Source organism: Carassius gibelio, chromosome B14 (assembly GCF_023724105.1).
Source record: "Carassius gibelio isolate Cgi1373 ecotype wild population from Czech Republic chromosome B14, carGib1.2-hapl.c, whole genome shotgun sequence".
NCBI lineage: Eukaryota > Metazoa > Chordata > Actinopteri > Cypriniformes > Cyprinidae > Carassius > Carassius gibelio.
Window position 1 is genome coordinate 17,708,227 of NC_068409.1, and position 15,943 is coordinate 17,724,169.

At 35.9% G+C, this 15,943-nt stretch overlaps 3 protein-coding genes across 4 annotated transcripts; 2 read left to right on the forward strand and 1 right to left on the reverse strand.

The window, feature by feature from the left end:
- The first annotated feature begins 37 nt into the window (after positions 1-37).
- Positions 38-3,579, forward strand: gnpda1 (glucosamine-6-phosphate deaminase 1). 2 transcript variants are annotated; one of them, XM_052575352.1, is made up of 7 exons: positions 38-174; positions 524-661; positions 754-855; positions 952-1,134; positions 1,207-1,391; positions 3,049-3,223; positions 3,349-3,579. In XM_052575352.1, the coding sequence occupies exons 2-7, from the start codon at positions 538-540 to the stop codon at positions 3,384-3,386; spliced, it is 807 nt and encodes a 268-aa protein (XP_052431312.1). In that variant the 5' UTR covers positions 38-174; positions 524-537; the 3' UTR covers positions 3,387-3,579. The 2 variants fall into 2 exon arrangements, with proteins under 2 accessions (XP_052431312.1, XP_052431311.1); XM_052575351.1 differs by having other exon boundaries at positions 55-174; positions 514-661.
- A 726-nt stretch (positions 3,580-4,305) lies between these two features.
- LOC127971077 (NEDD4 family-interacting protein 1) lies at positions 4,306-9,493 on the forward strand. Its single transcript, XM_052573832.1, has 7 exons — positions 4,306-4,530; positions 5,733-5,820; positions 5,912-6,042; positions 6,126-6,213; positions 7,425-7,549; positions 7,643-7,709; positions 8,444-9,493. The coding sequence occupies exons 1-7, from the start codon at positions 4,501-4,503 to the stop codon at positions 8,548-8,550; spliced, it is 636 nt and encodes a 211-aa protein (XP_052429792.1). The 5' UTR covers positions 4,306-4,500; the 3' UTR covers positions 8,551-9,493.
- Positions 9,494-10,053: 560 nt separating this feature from the next.
- fgf1a (fibroblast growth factor 1a) lies at positions 10,054-15,943 on the reverse strand. The gene is made up of 3 exons (XM_052573833.1): positions 15,581-15,943; positions 10,944-11,047; positions 10,054-10,853 (listed from the first exon to the last, which is right to left on the reverse strand). Exons 1-3 carry the CDS (start codon positions 15,705-15,707, stop codon positions 10,668-10,670), a joined length of 417 nt encoding a protein of 138 aa, XP_052429793.1. The 5' UTR covers positions 15,708-15,943; the 3' UTR covers positions 10,054-10,667.

Below are 15,943 nucleotides of genomic sequence, written 5' to 3' on the forward strand. Positions count from 1 at the left end.
TTTTAAAGTGTATGAATCTTGTCGATTCGGCCAAATTCCTAAAATCCCTTTTTGATGACGCAATGTGTTTTACTCTCAAATCATGTGTGAAAAGCGCAACGTTTCCTCTCGATCACATGATCACGTGTTCCTCTGAGCAGCTAGAAGAGTTCCTCCTCACAAACATCTGATCTGGTAAGAGTTAATCATCTCAATACTCTGTGTGTGTTTTAATAGATTTCATTTTTATTAATTCCAGTGCGAACATAGCGATTTTCTAGTCACGTGATCTATAAACTTTGCTTTTTTTCTTGCTGAGAGAAACTACGTGTTGGCGTGACGAAAAGAATAGTGTAGTAAAAAGAAAAATAACAATAATCTGTTGCATGTTGCATGTGTTATAACGAGGTCGCTGTCTCCTCTGTGCACTTTCAATATCAGTCAAGTGTCATATTAAAAAGCAAGGTGCTTCCGCGTTAATGTATGGTGCTAAAGTCTGGAGAAGGCAGGACTCCGTGTTATTTGATCTGTTAGCTTCCTTCAGACACAGATACAGCCATGAAGCTCATCATACTGGACGACTATGACCATGTCAGCGAATGGACGGCCAAATACATCAGGAACCGGATCAAGAAGTTCAATCCTGGTCCTGACCGATTCTTCACTCTGGGTCTTCCAACAGGTAGACATTAAAATAGAAAATAAAAAATCTGTGTTTTGCTCAAACACGTTCATTTGTAATATATTCCTGTTTATATTTCCCGTGTTTGGCAGGAGGCACTCCGCTTGGATGCTACAAGAAACTGATCGAGTATCACAAGAAGGGAGACATATCTTTTCAGTACGTGAAAACGTTTAATATGGATGAGTATGTAGGTAAGTGACCGCTCGTTTACGCTTGTGGGATCAAGGGTTGAAAAGCCGGTCGTATCGTATGTATAGTTGAACTCTGAACTTGCTTGGTTTTTCCAGGACTTCCTAGAGACCATCCTGAAAGTTACCATTCGTTCATGTGGAACAACTTCTTCAAGCACATCGACATCCGAGCAGAAAACGCACACATCCTTGACGGCAATGCATCTAATCTAGAGAAAGAGTGTCAGGACTTTGAAGCCAAAATCAAAGCTGCTGGAGGAATCGAACTTTTTGTTGGCGGTAAGACAGTCGATTGAACTTTAACCTGTGAGTGCCACCATTAAACAACACTGGCTTGTAATCGTGTTGCAGGTATTGGACCTGATGGTCACATTGCGTTCAATGAGCCTGGATCCAGTCTGGTGTCCCGAACGCGTGTGAAGACCCTGGCTATGGACACCATTCTGGCTAACGCTCGCTTCTTTGATGGCGATCTCTCTAAAGTCCCCACCATGGCTCTGACGGTTGGAGTTGGGACAGTGATGGATGCTCGAGAGGTACAAATAGTGTCACATTTGTGCTTTTCCAAATAATTACATCTAGAAATGTCAGCCCCTCCTTCTTCTTCTCCTATAAGACGACTCTAACTAATTGGACATTTCTCTGGCCACATTTATTCAAACAAGGCATTCGGATGTTTATTGTTAGCTAGTTTATATGCAGTGTGGCTTGCAAAATAGCAACGGCATATTAAAGTCTGCATCTTATTTACAGTACATAAACTGATACTTAAAAATATATGAATAAAATAAAACCATATTTAAAAAAATCTAAAAAATAAAATGAAAACGATATTAATAGTATGATAATAATGTGCATAATTAATAATAATAAAAAAAAAAGAAGTGCACTCTATTATGATTTGAAGATACCAAAAATAACAACAAATATAATTTTTGTGTTCTCTCATTGTATAAAAAAAAAAAAAAAAAAGGGTTGCTAAATTGACATTTTTAATAATTGCGAGATCCGTGTTGGGGAAAGTTATATTTAAAGGTAATGCATTACACTATTTCATAACTACTTAAAAAAGTAACTAATTACGTTACTTAGTTACTTTTTATAGAAAGTAATGTGTAAGTGAAAGTATCTTAGATCGTGTTGGGGAAAGTTACTTTTAAAAAGTAATGCATTACAATACTGTGTTACTTCCTAAAAAAGTAACTTAATTGCGTTTCTATTGAAAGTATTGTGTTACGTTACTTTTGCATTACTTATAAATATGGGCTGGGCTTGCTTGTTTGTTTTTAATATTAAGTTTTTGCCAAAAGTAAAAGCCATTTCGCAACAAAATCCTCAGGCTGAAGGATATGTAAATTAATGTCTGAACAGTAGAAAGCAGAAGAGGAAAGTCTACCACTTCAGCAATAAAAAAAAGAAGAAATGTAAGTTTATCTTGCGGTTTTATTTGTATTATTATTAGGATGGTTGAATTGGATCATCGAAGGTCAGCAGCAAATTGGTTAATAAAATGGGATTAAACATATAAAGGATATTTGTATTATTTAACAACATATTTAATTATTGCAGCTTTGAGACATTCTGAGTTGCTTTTTAATAATTTTTTTAAATTATAATTTTTTTTTTTTCTTCGAGTGAGATGAATTACTGCATGTTCACATTTATTCTAGAACTAAACTAACATCTTACTCCCGATTTCTCTCTCTTCAATAAATGGGGGGAAAAAAGTAACTGTTCGAAAAAGTAACTTCTTGTAAATTAAAAGGTTTTGCGTTACTTTACTAGTTACTTGAAAAAACATGCGTTACTTGTAATGCGTTACCCCCAACACTAAAGCAATCATTTTTAAACATTCGCTCACCTAAAAAAATCATAATTTCTGATTAATGACTTAATAACCACAAACGATCTGGATTTTACGTTTCTAAACGAAACATGGCTAGAAGACAACAGTGCAACAGTCTTCAATGAAACGGCTCCTTCTTACTTTACTTTCATGAGTATATTTCATATATAATTAAACCTGCTTTGCGTAAATTAAAAAGTAATGTGTACCTTTTACTAGTTACTTAAGTCGCATTATCCCTGACACTGATCATAGTTTACGAAAAGCGTCCATTCAACAGCATCAGCGTCTGTGGACTGATCTGAAACAATAAAACAAACGCTAACCTGATTATATGACATTTTCAGGTCATGATCCTTATCACTGGCTCTCATAAAGCGTTCGCGCTCTATAAAGCCATAGAAGAGGGAGTGAATCACATGTGGACGGTGTCCGCCTTCCAGCAGCATCCACAGGCTGTGTTTGTGTGCGATGAAGACGCCACACACGAGCTGAGGGTCAAAACGGTCAAGTATTTCAAAGGTAACTCTGACTTTTACATTGCTTGTCGATCTCTCTCTCTCTCTCTCTCTCTCTCTCTCTCTAATACAGTGATACTGTGCATGTAAGAAAATTACAGCATCAGTTTACTAATGTTTTTTTTTCAGGCATTATGGATGTGCACAACAAGATGGTGCTAGACTGATATTGATAAGAAGAATGGACACACAACAGACATGTGTTTGTGTATTTACCCAAATTGCACTGTTTTTATATTAATCTCTTTTATTAAACCTCTCAATGCCTGATGTATTGAATTAAGATGTGTTTATATAATAACTGATTTGAAATTCTGATTCTTTAAATGTGACCCAATAAATAACAAATTGATGAATAAATAGACTCAGTACTGTAAATATTATTCATACACACATCTTCTTTTATTTCACTTTTTTTTATTCAGTTAGTTGCCAAGGTAAAATTTCTGATTTTCTTTATATATATATATATATATATATATTGATCTAATATTTATTGTATTTTATTTAAGCTTTATTTCAGCTCATAAAAACGTGTTTAAATAGCATTTGTTCTAGATATAAATGACAACACTGCTGGAGCAGGGCCATGACATGTTTAACTGTACAAGAATTAACACATTTTTTTTTGTATGAAACTATTAGACTAAAGAGACATTTCCCCATTATGCATGTGGAAAGTGATAAAAACATTTTTTATAAAGGCAATTCAGCGTAATCAAGTTCATACATGACCGAACAAAAATAACTCAGTGATTCACAATGGTTAGGAATCAGATCTGATTTAACCTCCAGAGTCAAGAATTAACAGACTACACTTACAGAAATTTTGAGTGTTTATCACTGTACTGGGACTGATCTTATCTCTCTGGACATTGTAAAGACAATTGAAGGTATAAAAGTTCAAAGGTGGATTTAGTTCAGCAGTTCATTGGTTACATACCAACAATCTTTGCACTGACATAAATACACCTATGGGCTGTATATAAAACCTGGTGAGCTGCCTGAGAGGAGCCACTAGAAGCACGTCTATAACAGATGGAATGCTGTCTATGAAGGCAGCACACTAGTGTTTGAGACAGAGCCGCACTGAAACACACTGCGCATGCGCAGCCGCAGTCGCCATTGTTTGTGCTCGTGATCGGCCTAGTACTGTTGATCTGACTTCGTACGAGAATATTTAAATTAACGAACAGACAGTTTGTGATATTAAGTCAAAGTTACGTTAAACTAGTGATCATTACTGTATGAGTGATTAAGTGAAAAGATCGACGCGGGAGAATGACAGAACAGAGGAGTGGATATCAGCAGGTAACGTTAACGCTAACAAACCCAAAACAAGTTTACCAAATAACCCAGGATTAGTTCAGTTAGCCTGACTTTTTCTAGAACTCTAATCTGTAAAGTTTTGAGGAGACAGAGGATAAAGTCCGATGGTTTAGTTAGCTGTTTAGCCTCAGCGGCCTTCAGTTAGCATTAGCATTAGCAATGACACCAAACCGGAAAAAACAACAGCGCACGAATATGGAAACATTATAGTCCGCACTTCATTATGAATTATTAATATATTAGGTTGTCATTCCGATCAAGTGTTGTTTACAGTCATATTTGATCTAATGTAAAACAGTGTTAAAGTTCTGGAGTTACAAGAAGACAGAGGTGAAGCTGTTTAGTTTTGTCAATAATCATCTAAGTCATATTTCAGAACCATTTATGTATATATTTATATATATATATATATATATATATATATATATATATATATATATATATATATGTGTGTGTGTGTGTGTGTGTGTGTGTGTGTGTGTGTGTGTGTGTGTATAAGCCTGTTGCAATAATCAATATATCGACTTATCGCGTAATATATGTACATGACAATCATTTTTGGTGACGAAATATATAATAATAGTATTTGTTACTTTGCACTTTTTGTTGGAGAATGTTTATTTAATATTTATTCAAGTTTTTTTAGATATCTAATATGTTGATAATTGATTCCATAATTATTTGTTTATACACACACATACAGTGTATCTATATACACTATATGAACAAAAGTATTGGCACCCCCTTCTAATGAACTTGTTTGAATACTTTAGTAAATAACATGAGTACAAATCTTAATGTTTAAACATATAATGATATTCTATGGAATGGTGAGCTTCTAATTGTATAGCATCAGTTTTGACAGGACGCTTTTCTATTCTAACACAACACTAACTCTGTGTATAAGGCAAGATTACAAAATAAATGATTGATTTAGTCAGTGTGGAAGAAGTTGACTAGTATGCAGAAACCTCTAAATGCAAAACTTGAGCCAAAACTCATCACCAAACACCAATGAGTTGTACATACACCATATGGACAAAAGTATTGGCACCCCATCCATTAGAACAAAACCTGGACACATAACTCTGTTGCAGCAGTTTTGGAAGTGTCTTAAATGACTGTACATGGGTACAGTGTGTATGTGTGTGCATCAGCAGCTTTGTTTTTGTTTTTTTGTGTAGTTGAATAATGAGGAGGAGTCAGAGGAGGTGTTTCAACAAGCTGCGGATGCGCCTCCGCCGTACAGCAGCATCCCAGCGAATAATGCAGGTAACGTGAGCGTCTGAACGCAGATTCGCACAGTAACCTCCCTCTGTCATTATTCCTAACCGTTGAACTCTGTCTGGTGCATGTGCTGTAGCTTTCTTTGAGTATAAAGAGGATGATGTGTACCCCAAACCTCCGTCGTACAACGTCGCCACGTCACTGCCGTCATATGACGAGGCTGAGAGGAGCAAAGAAGAGGCCACCATTCCTCTAGTCACCGACAGGGTGAGCCTTTGTGCCTGTTTTAGGGGTAATTGCAGTTAATTAAGCACTCTTTTGACACATCCGTGTTTGTTTCTCTACTGCAGGATGAGGACTTCATTGCCAGAGACAGTTTTGATGATACGGATCAACTGCGGGTTGGGAACGATGGGATTTTCATGCTAACGTTTTTCAGTAAGAGCGCACAGTGCTTTGATGTTGTTGTGTCTGTTTTTTCTTTCTCTTTATGATAGACTACTTAGTCTGGTGTTGGATTATGGGTGGATTAGTAATTGGGCTGATGGTATGGGTATTGTACAATAATATCATAATTGTTCTTTTAACCCCTTAACTGTTACTCATATTTGTGAACATTGACTTTGTAGTGCACGATCCAAACTTAAATTTTTATTATTCATGAATGAAAACATTTTGTAACATGATATTGATGTACCATTTACATGGTAATGCAATGTCTGATTTTAAAATGGGTTTTGAAGGATGAATTTTGAGATTTTAAGTTTTCAGTTGATATATAATTTCTCATGATTTCTAAAATGTGATCGAGAAAAAGGCAACAAAGAAGTCTTGTTTTTTTAACAAAGGTCAAAATTCCTGTTATAATGTAGATTTTTGAGGGTGCACTCTTGTCATAAAATAATCTATTACTTTTCCTACATAATTTTTAACAAAAAACATTGCTAAAATATATATTTGGGAGTCTTAGACCTAGTAGTTTGTCAAGATTAGATTAGATTTAATTATAATATAGTGAAGTAAATGTAGGCGTCCCACAGAGCGGACGGGTGACAGTTAACAGGTTAAGAATATATGACATGAAATTATGGAGTATGTCAGTTGCATTGCAAAAACACGTCTTGAGAGTCCAAAAGCATGCACTGCATGATGAAATTATTTTTTTTCTTTTCTATATTTATGTAGTTAAGTAATATCTCCCAAGAATCCGATGTTTTTCTGAATATTAGCATGTGATCGCAGTTGCAAATGTGATATTAATTTTATACATCAGTTCAAAAGAGTTAATATGGAGGGAGTTCGATTTTTAGACACATTTTCAGTTTTTTATTTTTCTGTTTCGTCTACGAAAATAGTTTGAGTCAGAGCCAGAGCAGAACATTTATGCGTCTCAGAGCAATATTGTGTGAATTGTTTGAACAAATCGTTTGGGTCACTGATAAACACAGTCACTTGCTTCATTGCTAAATGAATCGTTTGAATGCATGATTCAGTGAATCACTCATAAAGACAGGGACTTGCTGCCACCTACTGGCAGTTTTAGTGTCATATTTATTTATCCGCAACAGGCCAAAGCACCAGCACAAAAACACACTCATCAAAGCTGCATCAGATATGTTAATATCTCTTAATTTATTTTGCATTATCAGTGGCGTTCCTCTTTAACTGGATTGGCTTCTTCCTGTCCTTCTGTCTGACCACGTCTGCGGCGGGACGCTACGGAGCCATCTCTGGGTTCGGACTGTCCCTAGTCAAATGGGTCCTGATTGTCAGGGTATGACATGTTCCATATGACTTCATATCATTTTATTAGTGTTTTTATTAGAGGATGAAGAACACTCACTCTTTACTTTCTGTGATTAAACAGTTTTCTACCTACTTCCCTGGATATTTTGATGGCCAGTACTGGCTGTGGTGGGTTTTCCTTGTTGTAGGTGAGTGTATATTTGCAGATTAGTGTGAATAAATGCTTTTATTGCCCTATTAAAAATATCTGTTGAAGTAATATTTTTTTCAAAAATAAAAATGTTATGACTGTTTACTCAAACTTCAGATCAACCAAGATGTAGATGAGTTTGTTTCTTTGTCAGAAATGTAGCATTGCATTTGCTCTGCAGTGAATGGGTGCCGTCAGAATAAGAGTCCAAACAGCTGATAAAAACATCACAATAATCCACACCGCTCCAGTCCATCAGTTAACATCTTGTGAAGTGAAAAGCTGAGTGTTTATAAGAAACAAATCAGTCATTACAAAGGTTTTAATGTTGAACATTTTCTTCCGGCTGCGTTCTGTAGTGAAAACTCGTCTCTTCTGAATCAGGAGAGAAATATGCACAGATCAAGCACTGATTACAAAAACAATAAAAAAAATGTGAGAGGAAAAAGGAGATGGACTGTTTCACTGGAGGAAGCATTATGAATTATGAACTGGTGTGGATTATTGTGTTGTTTTTATCAGCTGTTTGGACTCTCATTCCGACGGCACCCATTCACCGCAGAGCATACATTGATGAACAAGTGATGCAATCCTACATTTCTCCAAATCTGTTACAATTAAAAAAAAATCTTAGATTGTTTAATATCATTACTTAAGTATTACCAATTTATCTTTTTTATTAAAAAGAAATATATATATATAGCAACTAGTCTGACATTTTTATTCCACCAGGATTCCTGCTGTTCTTCCGGGGATTTGTTAACTATTCCAGAGTTCGCAACATGACAGATCATTCCATGTCCACCCTTCCTCGTACCCGAGTTCTCTTTATCTATTAGGTGAAGCACAAGAAGTTATTTCCCAAAGTTTTTTTTTTTTAGATGTAAGTGCATTGCATTAGTGGAAAATCAATTAAAAGACAACCTTTCGGTGATATAAATGATTATGGTCATGATATTTAAATGAAGATGACATTTTTTCCTCCTTTGACTTTGTGAATGGATTAAAATCTCCGGATAATTGCAAAATGATCAAACGGCAAAGTCAACAAATCTTTTTTGAATCTTCACGACTTAAACGGCAACATCTGCTTCAGACGCCCTTGCACTTCTCTATAGTTTGCATAATGCAATTTATTACACTGGCATATTTTACTTAAGCTTTTGAGTTCCTCCAGCCATTAATCAGTGCTTAATTAAACCGTACAGTATGCATTCATTATGCAGTTAGAAGCTGACATGTGCATGTGCTCCAGTTCAGAATGCTTTTGTTAAATTCCTTCTCGCAGTTTGTTTCTGTGAGTTTTCTCTTAATCTGTGGGAAGGTTGTAATTTTTTTCTTTGTGGGTAAATCTAGTAACTGACCTTTGTGAACAAGAAGAGAGATATTAAATGATAAAAACATATACTTTCAAGATCTAAACAGGTCCTTGTAAAGCAAAAAGCATATTAAAAGTGTATTCAAAAATATGTCGGCTTGTTTTAAATTCCTCATCCTGTCACCAAACAGACCAAAATACTCTTATTATAGAAAAGGTCCATTTAGCTTGATAGCAGTTCAATATGAACAGCAACCTGATTCAGCATTAAAGCACACCTGATGTGATGCGCTTAATCAATCAATGTGAATAACACAATATTTTATGATGCCAAATGTAGCAGTAGATGGTTTTATTGAAGGCTTCAGTATGGGCTAGTGCTTCACAATGTGCTGTTTGTGATTTATATGTTTTACAGTTGTCGAGTAACTTTTAATAAATGTAACACATATGGCAACACCACACATCACTTGTGTATTTGTCAGTATTATACGCTATTTTCATATTTTTGAAAAGTCTTTTATTTAGTAGTAATTGTTAATTGCATGGTATGAGTGGGGCGAGCTCATTTTTTTATTAATGCATTATTTTTTTTCTAATTTAACAGCACCAATTTAATGCACTAAAGGTTTTCTATTTAATTATAATTTTTTAAAATGCATTTGTTTTCTGTGATGACATTATTAGTTTCACATGATACTTTTGCATATTCACATTTTTGATTAATAAGAAAACGCCAAAGAAAAGCGTTTTGATCTTTCTCATTAATTAAATGCATCCTTGCCTAGCAAAAACATTAACCCCACCTTCCAAAATAAGTAAATAAATCTAATTTACCCCAAGCTTTTAGATCCTCAACTGAAGGATCTTAACTTTTATATATAATTGTTCATCTATTATGTATGTTAGTAAAGATTAACAATGATCAGTTGGTTTGGTCACTTTTGCATGATTGTAGAATTTATAGTAACATTTATTCTTTTGCACTTCTTATAATTTTACATGAATGTATACTTCCCGTGAGTCAGTGAGGAGATTTATTGTGTAACATGATCCATAAAGGTACAGTGACCGCACAATAACATTGATATTTCAGAGTTGCTCATGAACAGAAAAATAAAACGCAATCAGACACACGATTACATAACCAATAGGAAAATACAACATGAAATGTCATTTAAGTTTGACTCTATTCTCAATTTAAAAATAAAAATAGATTACTATAATAGCATTTTTTCTATATACTATATCTTTCTTTGTCAGTGCATATTTAAATACTACAGTTATTCTGTTAGTCTGCATATATGTTGTATATTCAGCCGTCTGACAGTGAGTTAGATGTTGTTCGTGTGTAGTTAGTAGAGAGTAATCACATTTATCCATGTGGTGATTCACTTACACTTTACAATAATGTTAATTAAAGTTATTTGATGCATTAATAATGAGCAGTGCATCTGTTACAGTATTTTTTTCTACAGTAGTATTTATATTTTCTAACATTAGATAATGAAAATTTAAATTTATTGTCAGTTTAGGTCCTTGAAATGAATGAAATGAAAACTAATGTTAACAATTCTGAACTTATAGTGAAGTGTAAGCAGTAACTGTGTGTGATGAAACAGGATCAGGTTCGAGGCCTCAGTCCACCTGCCGAGGGAGAAAGAAGATCGCCTTTTGTCCAATGTGTGTTCGTGGACCGCGTTTCATTTTCCCGTTCTTTTTTATCCCGACGTACCAGTTTTCACCGTGCTTTTGAGACTGATACGTGTTGTAGTGGTTTTCCTCCATCCTCTCCAAGAAATAACTTTCATCTGTTACAAGTGACTGCAAAGAGGGAAAAAAACATGCACCAGTTCAAAACATATTGATACTAATTTGCATGTCTTTGTATCAGAAGGATTTCATTAGACTTACTGAAGCGTACGGCTTGCCGTCTTCATTCATAGAGAGGTAAAGTCCCGTCTCTGCTCCTTCAATGACCACCACTCCTGGACTAGTAGCTTTTATGCGCAGTATGCCTTTAAAACCACACACACACACACATAGTAAAACTGTTGTAAATATGGGAGGATTGTTGAAAATGATACAGAACAATCCTACATTCCAGAACAGTGTCCAACATCCACAATAACAAAAGATCAAGGACAAATGTTTTTAAGGGTGAAATTAAGTTTTCAAGCAAAATATAACAGATTTTGTAATGCTACTGAGCATTAGAGTAGATATGCTAACAGGTAAGTTTATGTAAGTCTTTTCACACACTTTATTATATGTGTGTGTGCACAGAGCTGGGTATTATCTGATTGCATGTAATCTGTATTATATAATCAGATTCTAAAAATGTAATTAGAGTTAATTACATTTTAAAATTCTCATAATCCTTTACTTTATGGATTGCATGAATGCATGTTATTTACAAAATAGCAATAAATTATCCGTAATGTATTGATACTCCCTAATTCCTCTCTTTCATCTTTTAAAAGGATCATATGATGAGATTTAATTGTTCCTTTCTCTTTGGAGTAAATTACTAGTTTCTAACACGCCCCATCATGTCTATGTCACTATGTGGGAAGATTTGCATAACTCCGCCCAAATGTTTACGTAAAGAAAGATGGCGTAACTTTTATTCTCTCTGTTGCCTCAGCCATGTCGTGGAGACGCTGTTTTCTAATTGTGAAAGTGAAACTAGTTTGTTTGGTCTTTCAAATGAGGACACAACTAGAGTGGTTAAATTATATTTACAACTGTTTCAGAACAGTTCAACCCAAATATTTAGTGTGCAGAAGATTTTATGGAGGACTGTTTCTGATCCTGAGAGAAGACTTCAGTGCCAGCTCTTCTGATTCTCAGTCTGTAAGTACGTTCATATTTAAAGGATTTGCCTCTGATGATTCACACGCGAGTTTTGAGCAGAGTAGCTTGTTTTTTGTTGTTTTTCTGGTCACAAATGGTTTTGTTTAAGTGGTGCGATGCAATGCATAAAAATGAAGCATACATATTTATAACCCGTGATTATGTTCCCACTGGATGCAACAAATGACTTGTATGTAATGGGTTTTTATTGTGGCGCCGGTGTTCTGATCAAGACACGCATCACAGGCATTCGGCCAATCACAATGCACTGGATAGCTGGCCAATCAGAGCACACCTCGCTTTTCAGAACGATGAGGTTTGTAAAATAAAACGTTGCGTTTCAGAAAGAGAGGACATATAGGAGAAACAATAATGTACAGTATGTGGAAAATAATGTTTTTTTTTTTTTTTTACACTAAACCGCATAAAAACATTTAATTACACCAAATAGAAAAAAATATTCTTTTTAGCAACATTAAATGACTCCTTTTAAAATCTAATTCTGTAAAAGAAAGTATCTCTCTTTGCATCGCACTTTGCGGGTGTTATGCTCAAACAGTGTTACAGTATTATTCAAAATAATAGCAGTACAATGTGACTAACCAGAATAATCAAGGTTTTTCGTATATTTTTTTATTGCTACGTGGCAAACAAGTTACCAGTAGGTTCAGTAGATTCTCAGAAAACAAATGAGACCCAGCATTCATGATATGCACGCTCTTAAGGCTGTGCAATTGGGCAATTAGTTGAATTAGTTGAAAGGGGTGTGTTCAAAAAAATAGCAGTGTGGCATTCAATCACTGAGGTCATCAATTTTGTGAAGAAACAGGTGTGAATCAGGTGGCCCCTATTTAAGGATGAAGCCAACACTTGTTGAACATGCATTTGAAAGCTGAGGAAAATGGGTCGTTCAAGACATTGTTCAGAAGAACAGCGTACTTTGATTAAAAAGTTGATTAGAGAGGGGAAAACCTATAAAGAGGTGCAAAAAAATGATAGGCTGTTCAGCTAAAATGATCTCCAATGCCTTAAAATGGAGAGCAAAACCAGAGAGACGTGGAAGAAAACGTCAAAATGGATAGAAGAATAAAATGTTTGTACAAAATAGTTTTGAGTTTGTACAGTCAAAGGTAGACACTGCTATTTTTTTGAACACACCCCTTTCAACTAATTGCCCAATTGCACAGCCTTAAGAGCGTGCATATCATGAATGCTGGGTCTCATTTGTTTTCTGAGAATCTACTGAACCTACTGGTAACTTGTTTGCCACGTAGCAATAAAAAATATACTAAAAACCTTGATTATTCTGGTTAGTCACATTGTACTGCTATTATTTTGAACAATACTGTACATCCTTAAGATGTATGTTTTTCTTTTCTTTTTTTATTGTTAAGGTATGTTTTCCCCACCCTTTGGGGTGTTGTTATGTATCCTGTGTGTTCTCTCTCACTCTCTACCGCTCTCTAATTGATAGGCAGATCAAATTGCCCACAGGTGGTACTCATCCGAGTATGTGCTGCAGAAGGTGCTGCTACAAAAGAGCAGAGGGAACACTGCTTGAGAGAGGCTCACTTCTCCCCTGCTCCAGACCTGTGTTGATGGTGTAAGGTTAAAATAGTTGTTAAGTGATTTGAACTGAAACTGAATTGTATTCCTGTGCACAAGTGGTGTGTTGAAGCCACAGAGTGTAGCACATTTATTTTCTATTTTTATTTCTGTTAAGGGATTAAGAGGTATTGTAACTCACTTTATTTGATTTATGGCTAGTATTGGAAGCTGTAGGGAGAGGGTGCCATTTATTTTGCACTCATGTTTATCCCTGTTTTTGGTTAGTGAGGGAGCCTGCTAGTCAGCTGCTGGTTTGTTTGTTGTTTTGGCCAGGCCCTCTCCTGAAGACATTTATTGCTTCCCTTTATAAATAAATTACTTATTTACTTACTAAGTGGTGGTTGTATTTTCTGGAGCAGAGGACTGAGGTGATTCCTCAACGTTTTTTCTTTAATTTATTCCTTTAATCTGTTACTCCCACTCCCAACCCTAGACTAGGAAAGGGGATCGTCACAAGTGGGGGCTCATCCGCTCGTCTTCTAATTGGCTATTGGTAAGTGCTCTTTCTCTCAAATTGTTTGACTGTTTTCGACTGTAAGTGTTGCAGGCATAGACATAATGGAGTTTGACTTTACTGTGTTTACCCTTTGTCCTACAACAGAGGCCTTTAATCGTTGTGCTAAAAAAATATTTTTTGTTGGCGGAGTTCTTCCATATTGATATTTGAAAAGATGTTACAAAACCAGTGCTTGAGGACGACCTGTTTGGGAAATTGGTAGATGCTGGTATCTTGCCAGAGGAGTCTGAGGGTGGTGTTACGGTTCAGTCTGAAGAGGTCGTGAGGAACAGGAATGTGAGGCAGAAATGATTAGGCTTCGTGTAGTAGAGACTCAGGCTGATCGAGGCATCCAAATACGTAAACTGGATCTTGAAGCAAAGCGATTAGCTCAAAAGCCAGTTCCTTCCCCGCGTACTTGACCTCCATCCGTCTCATCACCTTTAAAATCTTCTGGCTGTACAGACACGCAGGACGTTTCTAATTCACCCTCCACTGATACTTTTGATGTTAGTAGGTACATAAGACTTGTGCCTCCGTTTAGAGAGACGGAAATTGATTCCTACTTTGTTGCATTTGAAAGATAACATTGCACGCTTAAGTTAAAAAAGTGAAATCATAATCAAGTATCCCTGAGATTTTAAAATATTGTTTATGATTTGATATGCACTGTTATCAGACACTGGTTAATGGTAATATGGCACGCAGGTAAACGCCACATTTTATTTCTGTCTTTTAATTTGATATTGTACAAATTTTTTTTATTTTTACATGACTTGACTTAATTGCTAGCTTTTCATCAGATAAAGAGCTTGTAGGCTTTAAACATCACCTGTGTTGAACATAGCTATTCTTCATCTTTTGGAGCTGTGGTGTGGTTGACCTTTTGACCTGCTGGATGCCAGCACTTTGATTAAAATCTTTTCATTAAACTCACAAACCCCCTGCAGATCCTTTAGGAGCCACAGTTTTGGGAAACCTTGATGTAATATCATTTTGAATGTACTTCATGTTGTTAATTACAATGAATGGAATATATTTTTCATTTTGTATTTTTACATCATGGTACACGATAATCCGGTTTAAATCATTGTGATAAACAGGGATAAAAGTTAGCTAAAAGTCTTTTAAAAGTAGTCTGATTAAAATGTGTAATGTATTGCATTACCTGTGCTATGTAATTTAGATCAGTAACTGCTTACAATTAAGAGAATCTACCCAGCTCCGTGTGTGTAAAAGTATTTGTGTGTGTAATATAATCTATACTATGCATGTATACATTTTATTTATATATATATATATATATAAGAGAGAGAGAATAAATGGATAGGAAAAAAAAACTTAAAAATAATTACTGATTTATTCTGATACGCACTCAGTGCAGTTTAAGTAGGCCTATTTAAATGTTTCATGTTAAAAGAGGGAAAAATATGCTTCTCAGCACAAAGCACGTTGCCATTTTAAAATGAAAGTGTCTTCATTCGTTCTCATTTATATCAATCCCAGTGTTGTTTACGTTATTCATTTTCAAATACTTTATTCTCATATTTACTGTAGCAGCGATAAACGCGTCATCTGCAGCGGAACTCACTGTATTCGTCTTCCTCTCGCGCTCCCGCCACGCTTCCGTCCGCCGCGAGCCGCAGGTGAAATCCTCCGTTCATGCAGTACAGCCGAGCCAGCTTCTTGTAGTCCGGAGGACCGAGTTTCTCCGTCATGACGACTATTCAGCGCGCTCTCCTGAGCACAGGCGCTGTTCGGGTCTGAAAATGGCCGTGTCTCACTCGAGAAGCGTACCTACGGCATTCCTGTGCGGCTGGCTCCGGACGAAATGCTGTCTATGTAAGGCAGCTCCGGAGAAACGGGTAATAACGCTGAAGCTGCAGGGAACGGTTGTATTGATTAACCCCAGACTCTAAACCTGCCTGGGCTGTTCAGCTACACACGTCATTAT

Coding starts and splice junctions, on each gene's coding strand:
- fgf1a (XM_052573833.1), bottom strand. CDS start 15,707: ATGACGGAGAAACTCGGTCCTCCGGACTACAAGAAGCTGGCTCGGCTG. Junction 11,048..15,580: donor GCGAGAGGAAGACGAATACA/GTGAGTTCCGCT, acceptor GTGGTTTTAAAG/GCATACTGCGCATAAAAGCT. Junction 10,854..10,943: donor ACGGCAAGCCGTACGCTTCA/GTAAGTCTAATG, acceptor CCCTCTTTGCAG/TCACTTGTAACAGATGAAAG.
- LOC127971077 (XM_052573832.1), top strand. CDS start 4,501: ATGACAGAACAGAGGAGTGGATATCAGCAG. Junction 5,821..5,911: donor CATCCCAGCGAATAATGCAG/GTAACGTGAGCG, acceptor CATGTGCTGTAG/CTTTCTTTGAGTATAAAGAG. Junction 6,214..7,424: donor TTTCATGCTAACGTTTTTCA/GTAAGAGCGCAC, acceptor TTGCATTATCAG/TGGCGTTCCTCTTTAACTGG.
- gnpda1 (XM_052575352.1), top strand. CDS start 538: ATGAAGCTCATCATACTGGACGACTATGACCATGTCAGCGAATGGACG. Junction 1,135..1,206: donor AATCGAACTTTTTGTTGGCG/GTAAGACAGTCG, acceptor ATCGTGTTGCAG/GTATTGGACCTGATGGTCAC. Junction 3,224..3,348: donor AACGGTCAAGTATTTCAAAG/GTAACTCTGACT, acceptor TTTTTTTTTCAG/GCATTATGGATGTGCACAAC.